Below are 23,936 nucleotides of genomic sequence, written 5' to 3'. Positions count from 1 at the left end.
TTACGTTATTTCTAAAAATATATTTTGAATTGTATAATTTTTAAAAAATTATAAAATGTATAATTTGAAATATTTTTATAAATATATATTACAAAGTGGACCTTAAGCCTGATACCATATTACGAAAGTGGACTTTAAACTTAACTCAACCCCATAAAATCAGCTCATAGGGTTGAGGTTTACACTCACTTATATACAATGAAAGGCTCTAATCTCTAGTCGATGTGGGATCTCCAACAACTATTGAGAAAACTTCAGACGCATTAGTTACGCCCCTTTTAAAGATGACATTGTTCTTGTGTTTTCAGATTTCACTCATTACTCTAACCCAAATTTCACCCCAAACATCATTAACCGCTATCGGACCACCCATAATATATAGTCCCACACACGAGTTGGCAGTCTCAGCGTGACGGGGTGTGTTGGAGATCCCACATCGACTAGAGATTAGAGTCTTTCATTGTATATAAGTGGGTGTAAACCTCAACCCTATGAGTTGGTTTTATGGAATTGAGTTAGGCTTAAAGTCCACTCTTTCGTAACAATATTTTTAAATTATGTAATTTGAAATGTATTTTTAATTTTAGAGTATACAATTCCAACTAGATTTTCAAATTATATAATCTAAAAATTAAAATATTTTTAATTTATAAATAATTTGGATTTTTCCTAACACTATCTATGTCAATGAAAATGCTAAAAGAAATAGTCAAGAAAACATTGTTGTCGATCCAAGAGATATCATGGGCCTTCCTCAACATGGCTTTCGCACTTTATTGTGTGGCCCAATGGGCCTCATTAATTTGGTGTAATTTTAAGGCCACGAATCTCTTACGTTGATATAAAAGTTATTCAATTTATGAAAAAAAAAGACATTATATGATAGGTTTTTGTTTTCTCTATTATAACATGAAATAACAAAAATATTTTTTTAATTTTTAAATAAGAGTAGATTTGATATTTCAAGATATAATTTTAGATTTGGATTTATGAAACATTTTTCTAGATTAGGTTTTTCATAAGAACTTTCTAGAATATCTTAGATTTAAATTTTTTTTTGGAATTTTATTTTTAAAATAAGATATTGTTTTTTCAATTCTATTCCAAAATTTTATTTCAATAACCCAAAAAACTTATTCCGGATTTTTTGCAGTATATTTTTCAATTCCACTATAAAAACAATTATAAAATTTCAGAAATGAATTGGCACAGAAGGAAAAACCACCTGATAGGCTTAATTTATTGGTTCCCTGCTTAAAAAACATTAAAATGACCTATGATTTTCTAAAACCTTCTTTAAGGTTGGTTCAGTTTAACCACATCTCAAAATCACTTATTGAGTATACATTGTCATAATAATCTCTCACAAGTAGGATTTTCAAGTATATTAAAGATTCGAAAGAGAGATTACCTATATATAAAAGGAAATTATTTTATCTATTTTCAATTCTCACAGTTTTGAATTGAGAGAAATGTGGAGGGTTTTTTTTTTAATATTTCAATAATTTCTTATTTTATATATATTTAATAAACAACTAATTATTCTTATAATTAATTAAAAAACTAATATATTATTATTTCGTAAAAAGAAGTTATTAATTTTAAATTTTAAATTTGGAGTTGTTTGTCAAACGTGAAACAAAACCATTTATTAAATGTAGAAAATTTATTAAATATGAAAATGTTTATTAGAGTTCTCAGTATGTGAGTAACTTTTATATTTTTTTTATATATTTATCTCTCTTAAAAATTATAATTTTTATCTTTTTTTATTATTTAGTTTAGTTTACATCTTTTATTTAATTTTTAATATTTAACATAATTATATATATGATAAAAATATAAAATACAAATACGCTATTTTGATTTAATTGACATCTTTCATTTAATTTTTAATATTAAACATAACTATATATAAATAATAAAAATAAAATAAAAAGATGTTGATGCAGCGTCCGAGTTTAGGACAACCTTCACTTTAAATATTTTTAGATAAGATAATATGATAAAAAATAGTTATATATTTTCTAAACTAAAACTAATATATACTCAAATTAATTTAAGTAGGATTTTGAAGTATATTAAATATTGGAAAGAGAGATTTATAATTTATAATAGGAATTATTTGATTAAATCTAATGTCCGTATTCAATCAAATAAATACATTCTATCAGAATTTAAAAATTCTATGTTTCAAATCTTTGTTGTTTTTTTAATATATACTCAAATTAATTTATATAATTTTTTTATTTTAGATTTTTTATTTACATGTAAATAAATTTTAATTTATGAAAAGACTTTTTATTATTTTATTTTTCCCTTTTTGTCCTCTTAAAAGTCTTTACAGATAAACTCTTTAATGATGAAAAGACAAAAAATTACAACACGTTAGTTCAATCATAGCAAATATTTATATTATATGTGAAAGGCAGTTGCTAAAGAATGTTGAAGTTATATACTCATCATAAAATATTTATGTTAAAATTATACCATGCTATTTTATTTTAAACAAAAAATATTTATTCAAGCATATATCCTGTTTTAATAGAATTTAGTATCAGGCAGCTATCCTGGTATTTTTTAAAAATTTATTTTTAATCGATAATTGAATACATAATACCGGTTTTGTTAATGATTAATCTAGGTTGAAAATTTTAATTGATTATATTTAATGAAGTTATTTTAATCTCTTTTTTTATTCATACTAAAACACGAAGTGCATGCTACTTTAGTTCTATTAATCATGTTCAACTTATTATATTATTTAAAAATCTTACATTGATTAAAAATAAAAACAAATTAATAAATAAGTCAATATATTACAAGAAAATCATCAAATAGAAACAATTTTTAGAAACTAAAATAATTAGTTACAATAATAACTAAATTAGATAATATTTTATAAATTAAAAAAAAAAATAGTTTTTAAATTAATTTTTATTATTGTTAAATAGTTTCTAAATTGGTATCTAATTAGCTACCAAAGTTTTAACTACTAATTATTTAGATTTTAAATTTGGAAGAAAAACCTTAATTGTTAATTAGATATCAATTTAGAAATCATTTAATAATAATATAAACTAATTTAAAAACTAAAAATTTATTTAGTCTCTAAAATAGTCTCTAATTTAGTCACTATAACAACTAATTATTATTTTTTATCTTTAAAATTAGTTTGTGATAAGTTAATTTTATAAAATTAGACTTAAAGTTTTCAAATGAGCTATGAGTGGAAACACATTATCCCTGTTTTGCTTTTCTTATTTCTTGCATGGGATTGGAATCATTTTAATTCAACTGCTGTCACCTTTTACTGAATTATAAAACACATTTTTTTTTATATAGTAACATTTTTTTTATTTAGTAACATTTTTTTCATGTTACTAATTATTATATATCTAGTTGTGATTAGGGCGTTGTTTTGAAATTTATATTGTAAATATTTGTATTTTTATAAGTTTTAATAATGTATTAGGAACGTTTTGAAAAATTTGAAGTTTATATAGAAATATGTAGAACTTGTATTGTAATAGTTAGATGTATTTTTAGGGTGTTACAATTTGTATCCGTATTAGACCACCAAAAGTGGTTAACATTTATTTATTTTTTCTTACTAATAAAAAAAATATTATAAATCTTATTATTTAATAAAGTTTTAAAAGTTGCTAGATTAGAAAAGTGATTGATTGAATTATAAAAAAGAAAAGGTTTGAATCATGTTCTATGATGGGACCTATTCAATTGCTAGACGATAAGTTTTTTTTTTATTATTATTTTTACTCTGTTGGAGGATAATTCAGTATTCTTAGTTATATATCCTTTTGTCCTTTTTCTTTTTCACTATTGGATATTCGGATTGTATTAATGGAATAAAACTCTTAACACTTTCTTTTCCTCTTCCCTTGTTTTCTACAATTTGTATTGTTACCCATTATGAATCGAAAAGTGAAAAAAAATATGACCATTTTAGTAAATATTAAATTAAAAAAAACAAAGGTTTAGAAAAAAATATTAAGAAGTCAAACTTAATTCAACTTTATTATAAAATTAGTTTATTATGTGAGTTTTATATCTATTTGTATATTATAAATGTTTTTACTTGTATATTATAAATGTTTTTACTTTTAGTCGATGTGTAGGATTTTCAATACACCCCTGTCACGTTAAGATCCTCCAACTCATACAAGATAACATATAATTTGATAAGTCCAATAAATTTGTATTAAGATACACTTTAAATGACTCTGATATCATTAAAAATTAGAATTTTAACTTAACTCAACCATAAAAAATACATTTACCTATATAATATGAAATATTTTTATTTATAATTGATTTAATATCTCTATCATATGAAAATGATTGATAGACTGATATTCAGATTTCGTCAAAATAAATTTGATATTATTTTATTGTTCAATAACTATAACACTTGAATGACCAAATTAATCTTGATAATAATAATATTTTATATTGGTATGTGTTTTCTTTAAAAAGAAGCACAAGCCATGCTTGATTTTTTTAACTTTAGCCAAAGTGTAGCTAGATTCTCATGTGGCAGTCAGATATAAAAAAGTGATGGGGACCAGAATGAAATTAAGAAGCCAAACAACCATCGTGCAATGACTCAATAATAACGATTGAATCCGAAAAATATTAATTGATATCATCTTTGTAATGTACATATATACCTGTTAATAAAGAAGCGAGAGGTGGAGAAGAAATCAGAAAAAAGAGATTTTATAAGATATGATATAAATCAAAATGAACGAATGGTATGTTAACCATATTGTTTTAAATCAGATTTATGTCTAATTCACTTGAATCACCATGTACCAAACAATCTAAATTATTAGGATATTTTTTCTTGCAAAAAGCATATTATATAAGATATTACAACACTTATTCTAATCTAAAATTTTAAAACAATAAATTTATGAATATATTATTTAATTTTAGTTTTTTAATATAAAATTTATATTATATTTTTTTTTAAATAAATTTTAAATCTAACTAAAGGATATAAACTTTAGTCATAAAAGAAAATTTATAACCATTTATATATTATTATCTAATTTATCAAAATTTCAATAAAAATTTATACTCATTTATATATTATAAAATATTTTAGTTTATGTAAGATTTTCAACACGTAAGATTTTCTATCGTGTTTTTGGTACTATATTATGAAGTGATCAGTAATAATTAAAATAAAGACGAAGGTGAGTGAGGTCATGAATATGCAGTGAATTTGACGCCAGCATCTGCGTAAGCTGCAATGTTTCCTTGTTTGCGAAAAATGTTTAAACAGTGATGAAAAGGAAATGATGAAGCCATGCAAAACTGGAAAATATTAGTGATATTTAATGTGTGGTCCAGTCTCCATCAAGTAGTTGTTGGATCTGCAGATTTTAAGTCTCCACTGTGTCATATTTATTGTTGGTATCATGTTTAATTGTATTGTGAAGATAGCATCTTCTAAAACTTTTCTAACCATTGATTCACATTAAACAAATAATTATATTAAAAGGGCATTTTTATTGTCATGATGTATTTATGAATATGAAGTAAGTATTTTCTCTTAATTTAATAGTTTAAGATAATAAGGATTAGAATTTTAACCAGGATGACTATATATAACTTTTTGTCATAAATGAATAAATATTGAAAAAAATTGATGTAAGGCGAAATGAAACATTGAAATTCATTGTTTTTATAAGTATTGATAAAATGTTTGTTTGACTTATTGCTTTTTTTTTTCTTTTATTTATTCTGTGAAATTGTAGTTTTGCTCTCAGGTTTCTTTTATCTATAGCAACTATCTTAGCGAATTAGCTCGTTTGATTCATGCAACTTTTATTTAATTTAGTTTCACCTATTAAAGTATCAAGATTGAATCAACTACATTTCTACATCATATTTGTTTTAATTACAAAGTTTAAATAGAGGGATTATTTATTCACCCATATGTTTAAATTGAGGGATAATGTTGGATTTAGATTTCATCACCCATACTAGTTGTTCCTTAAATTTATTAAAAAAGTATTTATTTTTATTACTATTAATTTTTATCATCTCTTAAAACAAATTTTTGTTATATCCTAATAAATTTGCATTAATTTCTATAACAATCTTTATTATTTTTTTATCAATAAAAAATAATTAAATTAAAAGGTGACACTTCAATAGTGTTTCAATCCTTATATACATACCACCTTTAAAATAGTCTATATATTTGTAACAAAATTGTTTAAAATCAGATAAATTTGCATTAATTTCTGTACATAATCAATAAGCTATTAATTTTCCTTTTAAATAAATAATAATTTACGTTAACTGTTAATTGTATAAATAACTTATAAGATTGCACAATCTCTTTCAATTTTAACTAATCAGTCACAATAATCAATAAAGATAAAATATTAATAAATAAAATTATAAATAAATATATGAAAATTTTGATTATTAATCTAGTATTAACAAATGAAGATTTAACCATCACAAGAAATATTAAATTAGATAAATTAAAATGTATTTACTGCAATGAATATATATATAAGCTGGTGCGTGAGACTATATATATTAAACACTCGTCAAAATAGACGCGAAATGAATACCATATTACAAAGTTAACTTAAGTCTAAGTTAACTCCATAAAAAAACCACGAGATAAGATTTGCACCCACTTATATACTAAGAAAAAACTTTAATCTCTAACCGGGATTCCAAAAATAACTCTCCTTCTTGAGTTATGTCTTGATATGTTTGGATAAAAAAACAAATGAAGAATAATATATTTTTCACTGAATCATGATATGTTTGGATAAAAAAACAAATGAAGAATAATATATTTTTCACTGAATCAGTAAAAGTATAAAATATTTTCAAAAATAAATTCATTTTTAATTTTGCGTTGAATTTTTTATTAGTTGCAGTTGCAGTCTGAGTGAGCATCAACGTAACCTAACACGTGTACATGGTCGTCTCTTTTCACAGTTGTGTGTCGTCCAACAAGATTTTCCACACTAATCACTGTTCACCTCTCCACCATCTTCATCCACTATATTAAATAAAAAAAGATGATGTATAAAATTTAACTTTTTAAAAAGTTATAAAACACAATATTATAATTGATAATCTGGGTATAATCTTTTCTATTTAAAAATTACTAATTCAAGGATCATAATTTAACTTTACTTAACATATAGAGAATAATTGATACTTATGATAAAATAACTGTACACTTTATTTTGGGCCTTTTATTTGGTCTTCTGTTTTTCTATTTGTAATCTGTGTTTTTGTTGTTTGCACGGTACATATATATACTCTTTTGAATTCAATAAGATTATTTTTGTTGTACCATTCAGTTTTACAATTCAGATTCCCTTAGTTTCTCTCTGTTCTCTCTCCCTTTCCCTGTTTAGGGTTTCATCCCCTATTGGTTGGTTGGTGCTTTGGGTGATTGTTACCTCTTCACCATGCCGGTTAATCGTATTATCGTATCAGAGCTCTTCGATGAAGAACTCTGTTGCGCGCTCTGAAATTTTCCCTAATTTCTTTCTTCTTCTTGATTTTCATTTTCTTGCTTTTCTGTTGCAGCAATGGCGGAAGAACGCATCGATGCATCGTCTCAAGCCGATCCTGCGAACAACTACCTCTACCTTCATCCTAGCGAGAACCCCGCAGCGCCGCTCGTCTCGCCGGTGTTGGACGCTTCCAATTACCATTCCTGGAGCCGCTTGATCTTGACGACACTAAACGCGAAAAACAAAGTGGAGTTCGTTCTTGGAACGCATCCCTACCCAGTGAAAGATCATCAAAATTTCCCAATTTGGAACAAATGCAATAATATGGTAGTCTCATGGTTAGTACACTCCGTCTCTTTACCTATTCAACAAAGCATTATTTGGATGGATAGTGCCCTGGACATCTGGAATGATTTGAAAACCAGATACTCTCAGGGTGACCTATCTAGAATTTCTGATCTTCAACTAGAAGTAGCTTCTTTAAATCAGGGGAATTTATCTGTGACTGAGTATTTTACAAAATTAAGGATCATTTGGGACGAGCTAAACAATTTTAGGCCTATCCCCGTATGCACATGTTATGTCAAATGTTCTTGTTTAGTTAATTCTATCATAAGTCAAAGAAAATGCGAAAACTATGCTATGCAATTTTTGAGAGGGTTAAATGACCAGTATAGTAATATTAGATCACACGTTCTACTCATGGAACCCATCCCACCTATATCAAAGATTTTTTTCTCTCGTTGCCCAGCAAGAAAGACAATTAGCAAATCACATTTCTGTTAGCATCTCTAGTATTAACAATGCTGATTCCACTAGGACATCCTCATCTATTATTGCACTTTTTGTGGTAAGCATGGGCATACTGAAAATGTTTATTTTAGAAAGGTTGGGTTCCCTAATCAAGACAATAGGAACTCAAAATACAACACTAGAAAAGTTTGTACGTACTGTAACAGAAATGGTCATACTGTGGATACCTGTTACAAGAAACATGGCTACCCATCTGGGTACAAATCCTATAATAGCAATAGGACTAATCAGATTAACAGTCTTATTACCACTGATGGTGTTTTCTCTGAGCCTTGTCCAAAAGAACAGGAAAAACGTGATTACCAACTCACTGCTCATCAAATACAAATTATCAATGATGTTTTGAGGCAGAACAACAATGACACTCCACCTAATCCTATTCAAGTGAATCAAGTGGGCTCCTTTTCTACAGACCCCAACGCACATGAGTTGTCTTCAACGGGTAAGCACTCATTTTCCTCTTTAAATCATAGTCATAATTCCTGGATTGTTGACTCTGGCGCCACTGATCACGTTTGTACTGTATTGTCTGCTTTCACCTCTTATAAAACCATCAAACCTGTCCTAATAAATTTACCAAATGGCCAACATGTTTTTGCAAACTATTCTGGGACAGTTGTTTTTACAAATAAACTTTATCTTTTTGATGTGTTGTACATCCCTCAATTTACATGCAACCTTATATCTGCTTCTAAATTGTCTCTACAATTAAAATGTAACTTAATTTTCTCCCCCACACACTGTCTTATACAGGACAACCTCTCCAAAGAGAAGATTGGTTTAGCTAATGCCAAGGCTTGTACATCTTTAATTCTTCTATTTTTCACACTGCCACACACCACCTTATTCCTTCTGTCTCATGCACTGTTAAGAAAAATAATTTGTGGCATTATAGAATGGGGCATCCCTCTGATGAAAGGTTGCATGTCTTGAAAAGTAAATACCCTTTTGTTTTTGCTGATAAAACACATATGTGTGATGTTTGTAATCGTGCAAAACAAAGAAAACTTCCCTTTACTCTAAGCACTTCTCACACTACTGCTATCTTTGATATCATTCATGTAGATATTTGGGGACTCTGTTCTACTACATCTATGCAAGGTTTTCGTTATTTTTTGACCATTGTGGATGATTTTTCTCGTTATACATAGACTATATTGCTGCATGCTAAATCTGAAGTTCGCACCTATCTCATAAATTTTTTTGCTTATGCTGAAAATCAATTTAAAACCACTATCAAATGCATTCGTTCTGATAATGGCGTTGAATTTGCAATGAAAACATTTTTTGCTTCCAAAGGCACAATTCATCAAACTACTTGCATCAAAACCCCTCAACAAAACGGTTTAGCTAAACGTAAACACCAACCCATTTTAAACATCACTCGCGCTTTACTGTTTCAAGCTAATTTACCTCATATTTTTTGGGACTTCGCTGTCCAACATGTTGTTTTCCTCATAAATTGCACACCCACTCCCCTTTTACAAGACATTACTCCATATGAAAAACTTTTTGGAAAACCTTGTGATATCTCTTCCTTGCGTGTTTTTGGCTGCTCTTGTTATTCTACTACCATTCATGCTAATAGAAAGAAACTAGATACTAGATCTGTTCATGGCATCTTTCTCGGTTTTCCACACAATACCAAAGGTTACATCATCTTAAATTTAAAGTTTCATCGCATTGAAGTTTCAAGACATGTGATCTTTCATGAACATCATTTTCCATACATATTGAATCATGATGACATACGGAGCCCCGACACTTTATCTTTACCCATTCCTGCTAACTATAATACATTCTGTGATGATATATTGTTGGGTTATAACGGTCATAACCATGAGCACGAGAGTCCTATCACTCACACTGAAGACAACATCATTCCACCAAGACGCTCCAGTAGACAAAGACGACTCCCTACCTACTTAGAGGACTTCCAGACTTGTTTACCTGCTACCAACATTGTAAGCAATCGGTATCCCATTCATAATTTTCTTTCCTACACTGCTCTCTCACCATCTTCAAAAAATACTATACTTTCTATATCTTCTAACACTGAACCCAGCTCCTACACCGAGACTTCTAAGCATTCTTGCCGGAAACAAGCAATGCTAGAAGAGCTTAATGCTCTTAATGCTAACAACACATGGCAGATAACTACTCTTCCTCCAGGAAAGCAAACCATTGGCTGCAAATGGGTTTTTAAGGTAAAATACAAATCTGATGGCACCATGGATCGCCACAAAGCACGGTTGGTAGCAAAAGACTACACACAATTAGAAGGTCTCGATTTTTTAGATACTTTTGCTCCTGTTGCAAAACTAACCACTTTAGGACTTTTACTTGCTGTTGCCACTTCTCAAAACTGGATTCTTAAACAACTTGATGTGAACAACGCTTTCCTCCATGGGGACCTCCTTGAGGAAGTCTACATGCAACCACCGCCAGGCCTCAAACTTCCATCTCCTCAACATGTTTGCAAATTACAAAGATCACTCTATGGACTTCGCCAGGCCAGCCGCCAATGGTATGCAAAACTGTCTCAATTTTTAATTTCACATAAATACACTTCATCCTCCGTTGATCACTCTCTATTTTTACACCGTAACGGTCCTAACATCACCATTATTCTTGTGTATGTTGATGATCTGGTGCTTACTGGAAACAATCATGAAGAAATTGCCCATATCACTTTTCTGTTGGACACTCAATTCAAGATCAAGAATCTAGGAGACCTCACATAATTTTTTGGGCCTGGAGGTGGCCAGAAACAGCCAAGGGCTCCACATCTGTCAATGAAAATACGTGCTAGACCTTCTTCATGACACTGGTATGATCAACTCTGCTCCTATGCCTACACCCATGGTTCACTCATCTCGGCTTTCCTCCTCCACAGGCACACAACTCACTGACATTGAAACTTCTGCATATAGAAGACTAATTGGCAAGCTCATATACCTTACAAACACACGACCTGACATTTCATTTGCTGTCAACAACCTCAGCCAATTTATTTCATCTCCCACCAACCTTCATCAGCAAGCTGCTTTTCGTCTTATTCGGTACTTGAAAGGCAATCTTGGCAACGAAATCTTCTTTCCCAGCAATAGCACTCTCCAACTTCGCGGTTTCAGTGATTCAGATTGGGCTACATGTTCTGAAACCCGAAAATCTGTAACCGGTTACTGCATTTTCTTGGGTGATTCTCTTGTTTCATGGAAATCTAAGAAACAACAAACCCTTTCCAAAAGCTCTTCTGAAGCCGAATATAGAGCATTAGCCACAACCACCTGCGAGATTCAATGGCTAACCTATATCCTGCAAGACCTTGGACTTCCCTATATTCAACCAGCAACTATCTTCTGTGATAACCAATCTGCAATACACATTGCCTCAAATCAAGTGTTTCATGAGCGTACCAAGCACATCGAAATTGATTGTCACATCGTCCGAAATAAGATCACCACTGGGCTTCTCAAGTTGCTTCCTATTTCTTCTTCTATGCAGATTGCGGATATCCTTACTAAACCCCTTGCTCCAACAGTATACAAAGAGCTTCAGTCCAAGCTGGGAATGAGAAACATATATTCCCAGCTTGAGGGGGGCTGATAAAATAAATGTACTCTTTATTTTAGACCTTTTATTTGGGCTTCTGTTTTTCTATCTGTAATTTGTGTTTTTGCTGTTTGCACTGTACATATATATACTCTTTTGAATTCAATAAGATTATTTTTGTTGTGTCATTCAGTTTTACAATTCAGACTCCCTTAGTTTCTCTTTGTTCTCTCTCCCTTTCCCTGTTTAGGGTTTCATCCCCTGTTAATTGGTTGGTGCTTTGGGTGATTGTTACCTCTTCACCATGCGGGTTAATCGTATTAACTTACAAAATATAATATAAATTAAAAACTTTAATAGCTAGAATTAGTCATGAAACATAACTTTATCTTTTTTTGTTTAATTTGATCTTCTTTAAATTGTTCTATATAGTTTCCATCCAATTAAATAAATCCTTAAATTTTTTCAAAAGAGAAAATATATATGTATATGGCTTTTTTTATTAAGAAAAGAAATAAAGTAAAACAAAAATATGATAAAGTGGGATTTTTTTAGGTTATTTGATAGAAAAAAAAAGTTAAAAGAAAAATATACGATATTGATATAAACATATTTAAATATCATAAAATTAGAATATTTTTTCTACAAAATTTATTTTTTTACCCTCTCCAATTTGACAAGAAATGTTTTTTTTATGGCTTCCATTTCCACTCCACACAAATACTTATTTTTCGGTGTGAAGAAAATATATTTTCTCTCCTTGAGAATGATTAATATCCTTTTGATCTATTCCTAACAAAAAGATAGAGTAATTATATGAACAAGAGTAATTTGATAAATTTTTAAATATTTTTACTATAAATTTATTGAGTTAAGAGGCAAATATATTTAAAATTAAAATATTAAATATATATTTTCACAAATTAACACTAAAAAAAATCAGATTTATCGAAAAAAATTTATTTATCGATGTCAATTCATAGATAAATTCAGTATTACCTACAGATATTTCAGGGATATGAATCCATAGGTAAATTTAATATTATTTACGAAATATTATTACAGATTTGAATCCATATGTAAATTCAACATTATCTACATATTATTACTCACATATCTCTATTCGTAGATAAATTTTACAATATCTACAAATTTTATTCAGAAATCTATACCCATAAATAAATTAAATATTAATATTAATATAAATATTTTTATTAACAATATTAAGAATATAAAAAGTTTTAATAATTTTAATAATGTAGAGAATATTAATCATAATAATTCACAAAGGGAAATACCTGCTTAAGTGGGATATGTATAGAATAAAATCTGCATTATATAAAACAGTAAAAATAAATAATAATATTCAGTAGATACCCTATTAATTATTAAGTTTCTTTATCTTCCGTACTAAAAAAAATCACAGAAAAGTATATGACGTCATTAAAAGGTTTGAAGATGGAGTCATGCATACTACGTAGGCATGAATCAGGTTTGCTTGGCCCAATGCACATTATAAATTCAGGTCCCAACCTCATCAATTGTCATATCCTAAAGCAACAGTGCCACACCGAACATTCATAACAATGGCCACCGCAACCGCCACCACCGCCACCGCCACCGCCACAAAGCCACTCTTAACCGACCTAGCTTCCACCATCGATCGTGTTCCCTCCAACTTCATCAGACCCCTTTCTGACCGTCCAAACCTTCACCAACTTCACTCTTTCTCAGCTTCCATTCCCATCATCGACCTTCATGACTTTGACGGTCCAAATCGCCCCAAAATCATCCAAAACATTGCACATGCTTGCCAACACTATGGCTTCTTTCAAGTATATATACCAAACTACATGTTATATACACTGTTGTTATTCTAGTTTATTAATTTATCACTTTGATTTGATGAAATTTAATAATACTGCCACCGGACAAAAGTAGAAATATAGCTGATGTTTGATTAACTAATTGTTTTGAAGATTGTGAACCATGGAATTCCGGAGGAGTTGGTGAGTAAGATGGTGAACGTGTCGAAGGAGTTCTTTGGGTTGCCGGAGAGTGAGAGGCTGAAGAATTACTCCGACGACCCTTGCAAGACCACAAGGCTTTCCACCAGTTTCAATGTCAAGACTGAGAAAGTTTCCAACTGGAGAGACTTCTTGAGACTTCACTGCCACCCCCTTGAGGATTACATTCTGGAATGGCCTGCAAATCCTCCATCTTTCAGGTCAAAAACTACAATATATATTCTTCTTTTTTTTACACACACAAAAGTTTAGAACAACTCACCACTGATTTAGACTCTCAACCAACAAAAGATATAATAATATATTGTTGTCGCTGTGTTTTATACACTGTCACGTGATGAGTTTTTTTTTATATATGCTTGACTAATAAAAAATAGCATAGAAATAATAGATTGATCTTGGTGTATAGTGCTTGATTAAGAGAAGATTTTGTTGTGTCTACTTGTAGAGGTGAAAAATGAGTCTCCCTGCTAATGCTGATTTGATCATGATTGAATGTGGACTTGATCTGTAAAATTAATCAGGTGAAAAGTACTGAAAAACTGTGATTTTAAAGATGAATGGATGTTATTTTTCAGGGAAGATGTTGCGGAGTACAGTAGAAAAATGAGGGGTTTATCAGTGAAGCTGCTTGAGGGAATATCAGAGAGTTTGGGGTTGGAGAGAGATTACATAGAGAAAGCACTGGGGAAACATGGACAGCACATGGCTATGAACTACTACCCTCCATGTCCTGAGCCAGAGTTAACATATGGATTGCCACCACATGCTGATCCAAATGCCATCACTATTCTGCTCCAGAATGATGTGCCTGGCTTGCAAGTCCTCTATGACGGCCACTGGTTATCCGTTAATCCTGTTCCCAACACCTTCATAGTCAACATTGGTGACCAAATTCAGGTACTCATTTCAATCTAACTTCAAATATCAGATGAAAGATTTTTTAACTATTCTGCATAAAATAGTAGTAATTAATGAGATTCACTGTTAGGTTTTCAACTTCTAGTTTGTCTTGCACTCTTTAGCATGAAATTTCAAATTGAATACCATTACTTCTCTAACCTATTTGTTAATACTAGTGGACTGATATATAGCACAGAAAAATACTCTTTGACTAATATTTTATGTATATTGGTAGCTACAAACCCCATCATGTTTTGTTAATTATATAATGATCACTGTATCAAACCTTCCTCAGTTATTATCACAGTTATTAGTATTGTGATTAAACATAAATGAAGAGTCATGTTATAATTGTATGTTAAAGACTGATGAAATTTTCATGGTTTTAAAAGTAGACATTTTATGTAATTATAATGTATAAATACTTATATTATACGTTGCTGCTGGTTTGGAAAAGGTGATAAGCAACGACAGGTACAAGAGTGTGTTGCATCGAGCATTGGTGAATTGTGAGAAGGAAAGAATGTCCATTCCAACATTCTACTGTCCTTCACCTGACGCAACCATAAAACCAGCACCTCAACTCGTGGACGATGATCATCCTGTGCAGTACAAAAGCTTCACATACAGAGAATACTATGACAAGTTCTGGAACAGAGGACTTTCAAAAGAAACCTGCGTCGACATGTTCAAGGCTTGAAATCAAAGATTAGCCCCCTCGTGCTCACCAAACATATCTCCCTTTGAATTTAGGTGAAAAGCTCTCAAGATTTTTGAATTTTTAGGTTGACTTTTTATATTCAAGTATAAAAAAGTCGTCATGTGATGTGCACGTATTGATTATTAGTGCTCATGATAATTTTTAATTTGTTTTTTTGCTGAAAAAAATAAAATAAAAAATCACTTATCGCAATGGAATGGATTGGTACAAATATTGGTCATATCTGTTAAAAAATGATGTGCGAGTTTGTTTTGTATTTGAAGACTTAATGGAAGTTTATGAATATTTTAAAAAATAAAATTATAATTTAATAAATCTACCACTAAAGGTGGTGACGGAGCCGTCATCAAGAATCACCAATAGATGACGACATGTTGGGTCCTTCAAAGGACGGTAATAAATGGAGAAAAGTTCTTTTGATACCGTCTAAATAGCATACCTTTAACAATTGCTTCATAACAATATAATAATATTTTAATTTAAAAAATAAAACAAAAATAAATAAAATATTAGTTTATTCACACGTGAAATGTTTTTACTAAAAAATATGGATCCAACCTTAGGCTGAAATGGAAACTATTGATGGCAATGGGGTCGCTCACTCCTACATATTAACTAATAGGTTGCAGGGTTAGTCTATAGGCAAAATATACGAAATTATTGGAGTAAATGAGGCTTTAAACACGATTAAAATTAATTTTTCGAGGATTGAGCGATCATTATCCATAAGGATTTATTCGTGGTGTATTGTGCAAGTTTCTCAAGATATAACATGAATTTCTCAAAAAAATTTGATGATCAAAACTAGCAAGTTACTCTTAAAAGAGGATGAACCAATGAACCCAGAAAAATAATTATAAAATAAAATAAATTAAAAATGGTGAAGAGAGAAAGAGAGAAGGATGAAGCGTGAGAGGAGAAATGGAGAAATGAGCACTGTGATTGATGATCTAAGCAAAGGGGAATGTTATATTTATTGAAGGAAAAAATAATTGCATCCCACTACGTGAGCAAACTGCTTCCCACGGTCAAGGCGGTTTCGAGCTATTGCGAAGAAGAAGAATGCGTCTTCACGAAGAGTGCATAGTATATATGGATTCGTTGAGAATACGCACATTCAGAGTGACTCATTCAAGGTAGGAACCGTTTCTAGAGATCCCCTTAGATTGTGTAACGTTGAACTCTATTCCCACGTTCAACCGCTGCAAACAAGGATTTCGGATGTTCATCATCTGCGAAAGAGGGTTTTAGAGGTTTGTGCGCAACTCTATTTTCCATTTTGCAATATTACACTCAGTTTTTTATGTTTTTTATATGGTTTTACCACACCATAACCCAAATATAGGTATAAATGTTGTAATATATAGTTTTATTTTAGTATTTTAAATCTTTGTTTACTTTTTTCAATAAAATTTTAAAAAATTAAACAAATATAAAATTAATATTTACTTAAAATAAATGTGTGAAGTTAAATCTTTTTTAAATAAGAAAATATAAAAAAATATTTAAACTATTAAAAAATTATAGTAATTAACTATTGTTTGTGTTATTATTGCTGATTTTTCATTTCAATAATATTGAAGGTAGTCTTTGAAGAATTTTATTTTTCATTTTTTCATAATTATAATAATCTTTCTCATCTTCTTTCCTTTGAACAATGATTAAATTTAAAATGAAAGTAATATAATAAAAAATAGAACCAGTCAAAATAATTTAATTACCTTAAAAGAATTCATATTTATAATTAAAAATATAAATAATTATTTTCACATTTTCAAGTAAAAAATCATTTTTAACCAAATTGAGTAAAAAATTACTGTATAACCAAAATATAAATAATTGTTTTCATATTTTCACGCAAAACATTTATTAATCAAGGAAAAGATCACTAGCTAGTAGAAAATCATTTATTACATACAAATTTTTCTGTTAAAGTTTGTTGGCTGAAAAGAGATAACATTTTTTCAAGTAAAATATTTTTCGCAAAAAATATTTACATATTTTTTTAAAAAAAGGTTACACTACAAATACATGTAAATTTTCCTTGTAAAATTATAAGAATAAAATTATATTATTTTCAATACTCCCCCAATACCATATGTGATATCCATATTAATCAAGTTAATCATGTATTTGTTTATTGTAATGCTTGTGTCATTATTTTGATTAATTTACAGATATTGTATAACATAAGATTTTTTTTTCGCGGCTTCCGTGACACTATTATGTTAAATATTTGTTTGTTACACAGTGTAGACAATAAACTATATTTTCAAATATAAGAGTGAAATTTTAGAATAACTTTTTAATTAATAATTTTATTAATTTATAAAATGTAAGTATCATATATGAGTATAAATATACAGGGATCCAATAAATATAATATAAAAGATTAAAATTGCTTCTTTGTCGGAGATAAATTCGGGTACGAATGTTTTTTTTTAAACACGGTTTACACAAACCAAGTGATGAGATTAAACTTCACATAGCAATATTAAAGGCAAATCTTAATAAAAAAATATAGAAATAAAATTAAGTGTTAAGTTATTTGATAGAGGAGAAATAATAAAAATATAAAAAGTATTTTTTAATTTGTATGGTTTGATTAAATTGATTGGTACTAAATTTGAGTAAATATGGGTGTGGAAATATGAGTGCTTGACATATAAGTTTCTAATTAAAATTTATATATAAATGAGTATTTGAAAAATTTATTTACTTTATACAATTTTTTTTATATATATTTAATATTTGATACGTAACCACATATATCTTTTACATTTGACGAGGAAAAATTTATACAAGTAAATATTTTTTTGGAAAAAAACTTTCATGTTAGGCATTACTATGCTACTTGACATCTTAGCTAAGCTGACACTTCAAATAACAACAATAATTTACCATCACATAAAAAAATTATTAAAAAAAGAAAAAAAAAATATAAAAATACGGAGACTAGTTTCTTAAAAATTTATTCATACAAAAATTTTAGTAAAATAGATCACCATACGAACATTATTAATTAAAAACTAATTAAAATAATAATTAATTAATATATTAATTAAATTAAATATTATTTTAAAAATTAAAAAATTATTAATATTTAAAATAATTTTTATTAACAATAAAAAAATTAAATTATTTTTTAAATTAATAATTAAAAATTTAATAGTTATTTAGATACCAATTTAAAAATTACTTTATAAATTTTATTAATAATAAAAACTACTTTAAATATCACTAAGTTCTATAATTTTTAAAATAATATCTAAAAATTTAGTAAATATAGTTATTAATTATTTATGTTTTTTAAATTTAATTTTGTTTAATAATTTTTTAATAGAAGTGAGTTCAAATATTATATGTAAAATGACAAAAATATCCTCTTTAATTTTTAAATAGGATAGGGGTTGCAAGTTATAATATATTATGGAATATAATTTTAAATTTGAGTTTTTATAACATCTTTTCAGAATATTTTTTGGATTTTGTTTTTGAAATCTATTTTCTGAAATATATTCCTGGAGTTTGTTTTCTAGAATCGCTTTTTTTTTTATATGTTTTTGGATTTTTTTCTAAAATTTTTGTTTTTGGAATATATTATTTTTTATTCCAGATTTGTCTTTTCAGAATAAGGTTTTGATTTTCCAATTTTATTTGGAATTTTCATTTTCAGAACGCAAACTAAAATATTTTAATTTTTTTTCTAAAATATATTTTTTAATTTTGGATTTTCAATTCCAAAACGTAATGAACAGTGCAAAGATAATTATAAAATTTCAAAAATTGATAGAGTATAGATTAGAGGGTCTTTCTTCCTGCACATTTGAAAAAAACTATTTTATGTTTTTTTTTTAAATTGACTTTCTGAAACATAGTTTCCATTATTCTGGAAAGATATTTTTAGAATAAACTTCCAGAACATATATATATATAATCAGAACATATATATAATAAGTTTCAAAATGTGGTACGGAAATAACTTTCTGGAATGAAAGAAATTAGATAGAGCATTTAGTCATTTCATCTATTTAATGGGGATGCAGAACTTTGACGGGGTGCAGAAACAGAACCCTAGGTTAGGTTAGGTTAGAATTGATTGTGTGCACTACTCAAAAGCCTTTCACTTTTGGTGTAATATTAAAGGACAACTTCTTCCTGCACCTCTATAAATTTCTTCCTCCACCCACTCATTTTTGGAGAAGACTGTTTTGCTCCCTTTAAAAAATGACTTCGAAATTGTTTTTTTTTAAAATATTTCCGGAACATCTTTTTCACAACATATTTTGAGTTCTGGATTTATCAATCTGAAAATAAAATAAAAAATATGTTCTAGAAAAAATGTTCTGGAATAATTTTTTGCTTATAGATTTTCAATTCCGAAAATACCCTTTACTTACGAAATCACTATTCCAGAAACATTCAAAATTGTAGAGGATAATTTCGGTATTTTTGAAGAATTTAGAAGTGCAGAAAAAAAATGTAGAGGTGAAGGAAGAAACACCCATATTAAAGTTGCTGTTATAGATTATTTTTTCTCTTTTTTGGGCCTTTAATATGTTATGGGTTATAGACCCACCTCTTGTGGACTCTTTCTTCTTACACCTCCATACCTTCTTCTGCCATCCCCATACTAAATGTAAAAATACCGTTTTCTCCTTTTTTGTCCCACCTCCATACATAACCCGGAAGCTGTTTTGGAATCCGGAAGTGTTCTTGAGATTTATAAAATCCGAAACTCTTTTTTGCATTTGAAATAAGCCTATGGATTATGTAATCCGGATATATTATGGATTACATAATCCGGAAGTCAATCTCATATTTAGAAAGACTTCCGGATTATGTAATCCGGAAGCTAATCACTCCTCTGAAAAAAAAAGCTTTCGGTTTACATAATCCGGAAGCTAATTTTATGTATAGAAAAGACTTCCGGATTATGTAGTCCGGAAGCTAATCACAAAAGGCTTCCGGATTACATAATCCAAAAGCTAATTCTGGATCTAGAAAAAGATTTTCAGATTATGTAATCCAGAATATTAATAAAGGGTATTTTTGGAATATAAAAAATATATGGGGTGGCACAAGAAAGTATGGAGGTGGAGGAAGAAGCAGCCTTTTCGGTGTTTTCTTCCCTTCATTTTTATAAATAAATATGCACGTTGAGCATAAATCAATATAACTACTATTTTGAATAGTGTATCATACACACCTCGTCCATGTATAGTCATGTCATATAAGTCTATGAAGAAAGTTTAGGAAAAGTTTATTTTGACATCAAATAGTAAACGTCATGTGACAATCAATTATAATAATATAATAATATTTTTAATTAAAAAATATATAATTAAAATAATAATTTATTGGAGTGTGAAGTGAATGTATTTTACTGTCACTGGAAAGTTGATTAAGCTTGTGAAATATAGTTTGTATAATAACACAATATATAATTATAAAATTTCATTAGTTAAAAAAACAAATTTCTATATATACCCCTGTAAGCATACATACTTCAATAAGACTGCAACTAATCAAGATAACACCATCATGGCTACATCAGAGGAAACCAATAATGGTGAAGCCCTGCAACTTAAACACGTTGAAGAAGACCACGATGGCTTCCTCTTTGCCATGAACATGGCTTCTACTGTGGTGTACCCTCTTGCTGTTAAGACCGCAAATGAGCTCGGTATCTTTGAGATCATGGCCAAAGCAGGTGAAGGTGCGAAGCTCTCAGCAGAAGAGATTGCAGAAAGAATTGGCATAAAGAATCCAGAAGCACCAACTATGGTGGATCGGATTCTGAGGCTATTGGCTAGTCACTCCATGCTATCTTCATGTCTTGGTGAAGATGGCCAAAATTCTGGCAAGAGGCTCTATAGCCTCACATATGCATCCAAGTGTTTTGTTCCTGATGCTGATGGTGTCTCATTTGGAGCTTCCTTGAACTTGATTCTTGGCAAGGTCTTCTTGGAAAGCTGGTCAGTTTTTACTTCTATTCCTTTTCATCTAAATCATGTGTTTCAAGTATATTTTGCTCCAAATTTTATTAGTTTTAATCTTCATTTTGAAGATGGGGTGTGTGATTTCTGCTTCCTATGTCTTTTCTCAACATGGTGAATATATATAATCCACAGTCTTATAATCTTTTTACGTTTTTTATTTATTTGAAATTTTCACAAAAGAAATTAGGTTTCTTTCAATATCATTATTTGATTTTTTATTATTAGTGGTAGGAATTATCAAATAGGCACCTTTTTGTTTTGAATAGGCAACTTAAAAGCTTTTATTCTATACTTCTAGTCCACCGAACATATCATATCTTTTGGAAAAAAAATGTTAGAGGTGGTGGTTTTTTTTTTTACGTATGACATGTGTGCATATCACGACAATGACTCTTTCATAAAAATAATGACATGATGCGTGCTTGTGTTTTTGTTTGTGTTGAATAATACATAGGACCGAACTGAAAGGATCCATCGTGGAAGGTGGCGTAGCATTCGACAGGGTTCATGGGATGAACGCATTTGAGTATTCAGCTGTTGATCCTAAGTACAATGATGTTTTCAACAAAGCTATGTTCAACATTACCACCATAATGATAAACAGGGTTCTTGAGGTCTACGATGGTTTCAAGAACATTAAGAGGCTTGTGGATGTTGGTGGTGGTCTTGGGAGCAATCTCAAACTAATCACTTCTAAATATCCCAATGTTGAAGGTCTTAATTTTGACTTGCCACATGTCATAGAACATGCCCCTACCTACCCTGGTATCTTCTACTCATCTAATTTCTTTCCTGCATCTTCTGATACAAAGAAAACTAAGATTAATTAATATGTAACAGTTTAACTTTATTTTAATGTTGCAGGTGTGGAACATGTAGCAGGAGATATGTTTGAGAGTGTTCCCAATGGAGACGCCATTTTTATGAAGGTAGATTTCAATCTCTTCAAAAACTATATATGGGTCCAAGCTTTCAAATTTTTTTCCCACTTTTTGTATTTTAAGAGATAAATACTATGGTAATGGGACTTTAAAAAGTGAAACGTGCAAATATTAGTCAAAAGAAAAACTATCTACACCTACCAACATGCTTATGAAAAACAAAAAAACTACACCTACCAACATGTGATAGTGGAGTGCTTAAATAATAAATATGTGGTGTTGAACATAATTGGTTTAACTGTTACCTAAATGAATCCTAATTATACATGTAAATACGTGATTGAAAGATAATGTAAAAGAAATTGTAAGTAAATGTATTTGTTTAACATGAGAGGTTTGGTGTATAAAAATTTTCAGTGGATACTTCACGATTGGGGTGATGAACAGTGTGTGAAGTTGCTGAAGAACTGCTACAAAGCTATTCCGAGTGATGGAAAAGTGATTGTTGTGGATTTGATTATTCCTGATTTGCCAGAGAACACAGTTAGTGCGAGGAGTGGTTTCCAAGCTGACATCTTGATGATGGTTTCAAACCCAGGAGGCAAAGAGAGAACCCAAAATGAGTTCATGGAATTGGCATTATCTTCTGGATTCAGTGGCATCAGATTCGTTTGTTCTGTCTCTGGCTTCTGGATTATGGAGTTTTTCAAGTAGAAACCATCCTTTTACCTACTGTGTCTGCAACTGTTTCTTCTACTATTCTCTCTTGTTGCATGGTATCATGTTGTACTCAATTTTCCACATAATTATACCATATATTGCTGTTGATCTTTTTTTTTTTATTATCACAAGTTATTTTGACTTTTCCTCCTTTTAGAACATTAGATTAATTTCATAGTTAGATTTTTTTTTACTTGAGTTTAAAAGATATAATTTCCTTTATATAAAAATAATGTAATAATAATAGTAAATATCTTAATTTTTAAAACAATTTAATTAAAACGATTCACTCCTATAATAAATGCATGATCAACTAAGGAGAATTTTTCAGTCAAGATTAATAAAAAAAATTCAACTAACAACGTCATAAATAATTTTTCTTAATATTAACTGAAAATAATTTTGTGCAACATTAATCCATAAATATTTTACCAAACTTTCGGTCAACATCAGTCGAAAAGTCAGCAAAAATAAAAATAAAAATCAACATCATAAAAATACTATAATCACATGAACTAAAAATGATATCGGTTACTCGAAATTAAAAAAAAGTATTGTTCATATTAGTTGATAAAATCTTAACAAACTTAAAAAAAAATCAATTTAGATGAATTAAAATATAACATCAATTTTAATATTTTGGAACGATTAAGCTTGGTATAGTTTTAAAATATTTTTTTTATTTGATGATAATTAAAATAGTTTATCTAAATTAATTAATTAAAATTTAATAAAGTTGAATTACTTTAATAACATTTTAAAATAAAAAAAATTCAAATAACACTACA

General features: G+C 29.1%; 3 protein-coding genes across 3 annotated transcripts; all 3 read left to right on the top strand.

The window, feature by feature from the left end:
• The first annotated feature begins 7,601 nt into the window (after positions 1–7,601).
• LOC137818055 (uncharacterized) lies at positions 7,602–9,490 on the top strand. Its single transcript, XM_068621277.1, has 3 exons — positions 7,602–8,093; positions 8,346–8,781; positions 9,405–9,490. The coding sequence occupies exons 1-3, from the start codon at positions 7,602–7,604 to the stop codon at positions 9,488–9,490; spliced, it is 1,014 nt and encodes a 337-aa protein (XP_068477378.1).
• Positions 9,491–13,435: 3,945 nt separating this feature from the next.
• Positions 13,436–15,737, top strand: LOC137819561 (protein DMR6-LIKE OXYGENASE 2-like). Its single transcript, XM_068623448.1, has 4 exons — positions 13,436–13,729; positions 13,874–14,121; positions 14,500–14,821; positions 15,282–15,737. Exons 1-4 carry the CDS (start codon positions 13,481–13,483, stop codon positions 15,522–15,524), a joined length of 1,062 nt encoding a protein of 353 aa, XP_068479549.1. The 5' UTR covers positions 13,436–13,480; the 3' UTR covers positions 15,525–15,737.
• Positions 15,738–21,062: 5,325 nt separating this feature from the next.
• LOC137819431 (anthranilate N-methyltransferase-like) lies at positions 21,063–23,256 on the top strand. The gene is made up of 4 exons (XM_068623286.1): positions 21,063–21,523; positions 22,002–22,312; positions 22,412–22,476; positions 22,846–23,256. The coding sequence occupies exons 1-4, from the start codon at positions 21,090–21,092 to the stop codon at positions 23,140–23,142; spliced, it is 1,107 nt and encodes a 368-aa protein (XP_068479387.1). The 5' UTR covers positions 21,063–21,089; the 3' UTR covers positions 23,143–23,256.
• The last annotated feature ends 680 nt before the right edge of the window (positions 23,257–23,936 follow it).

This window comes from Phaseolus vulgaris, chromosome 10 (assembly GCF_000499845.2).
Source record: "Phaseolus vulgaris cultivar G19833 chromosome 10, P. vulgaris v2.0, whole genome shotgun sequence".
In the NCBI taxonomy this organism is placed as follows: Eukaryota; Viridiplantae; Streptophyta; class Magnoliopsida; order Fabales; family Fabaceae; genus Phaseolus; species Phaseolus vulgaris.
The sequence above is the reverse complement of the archived record's forward strand: the minus strand, read 5'-3'. Positions and strand labels throughout refer to the sequence as shown.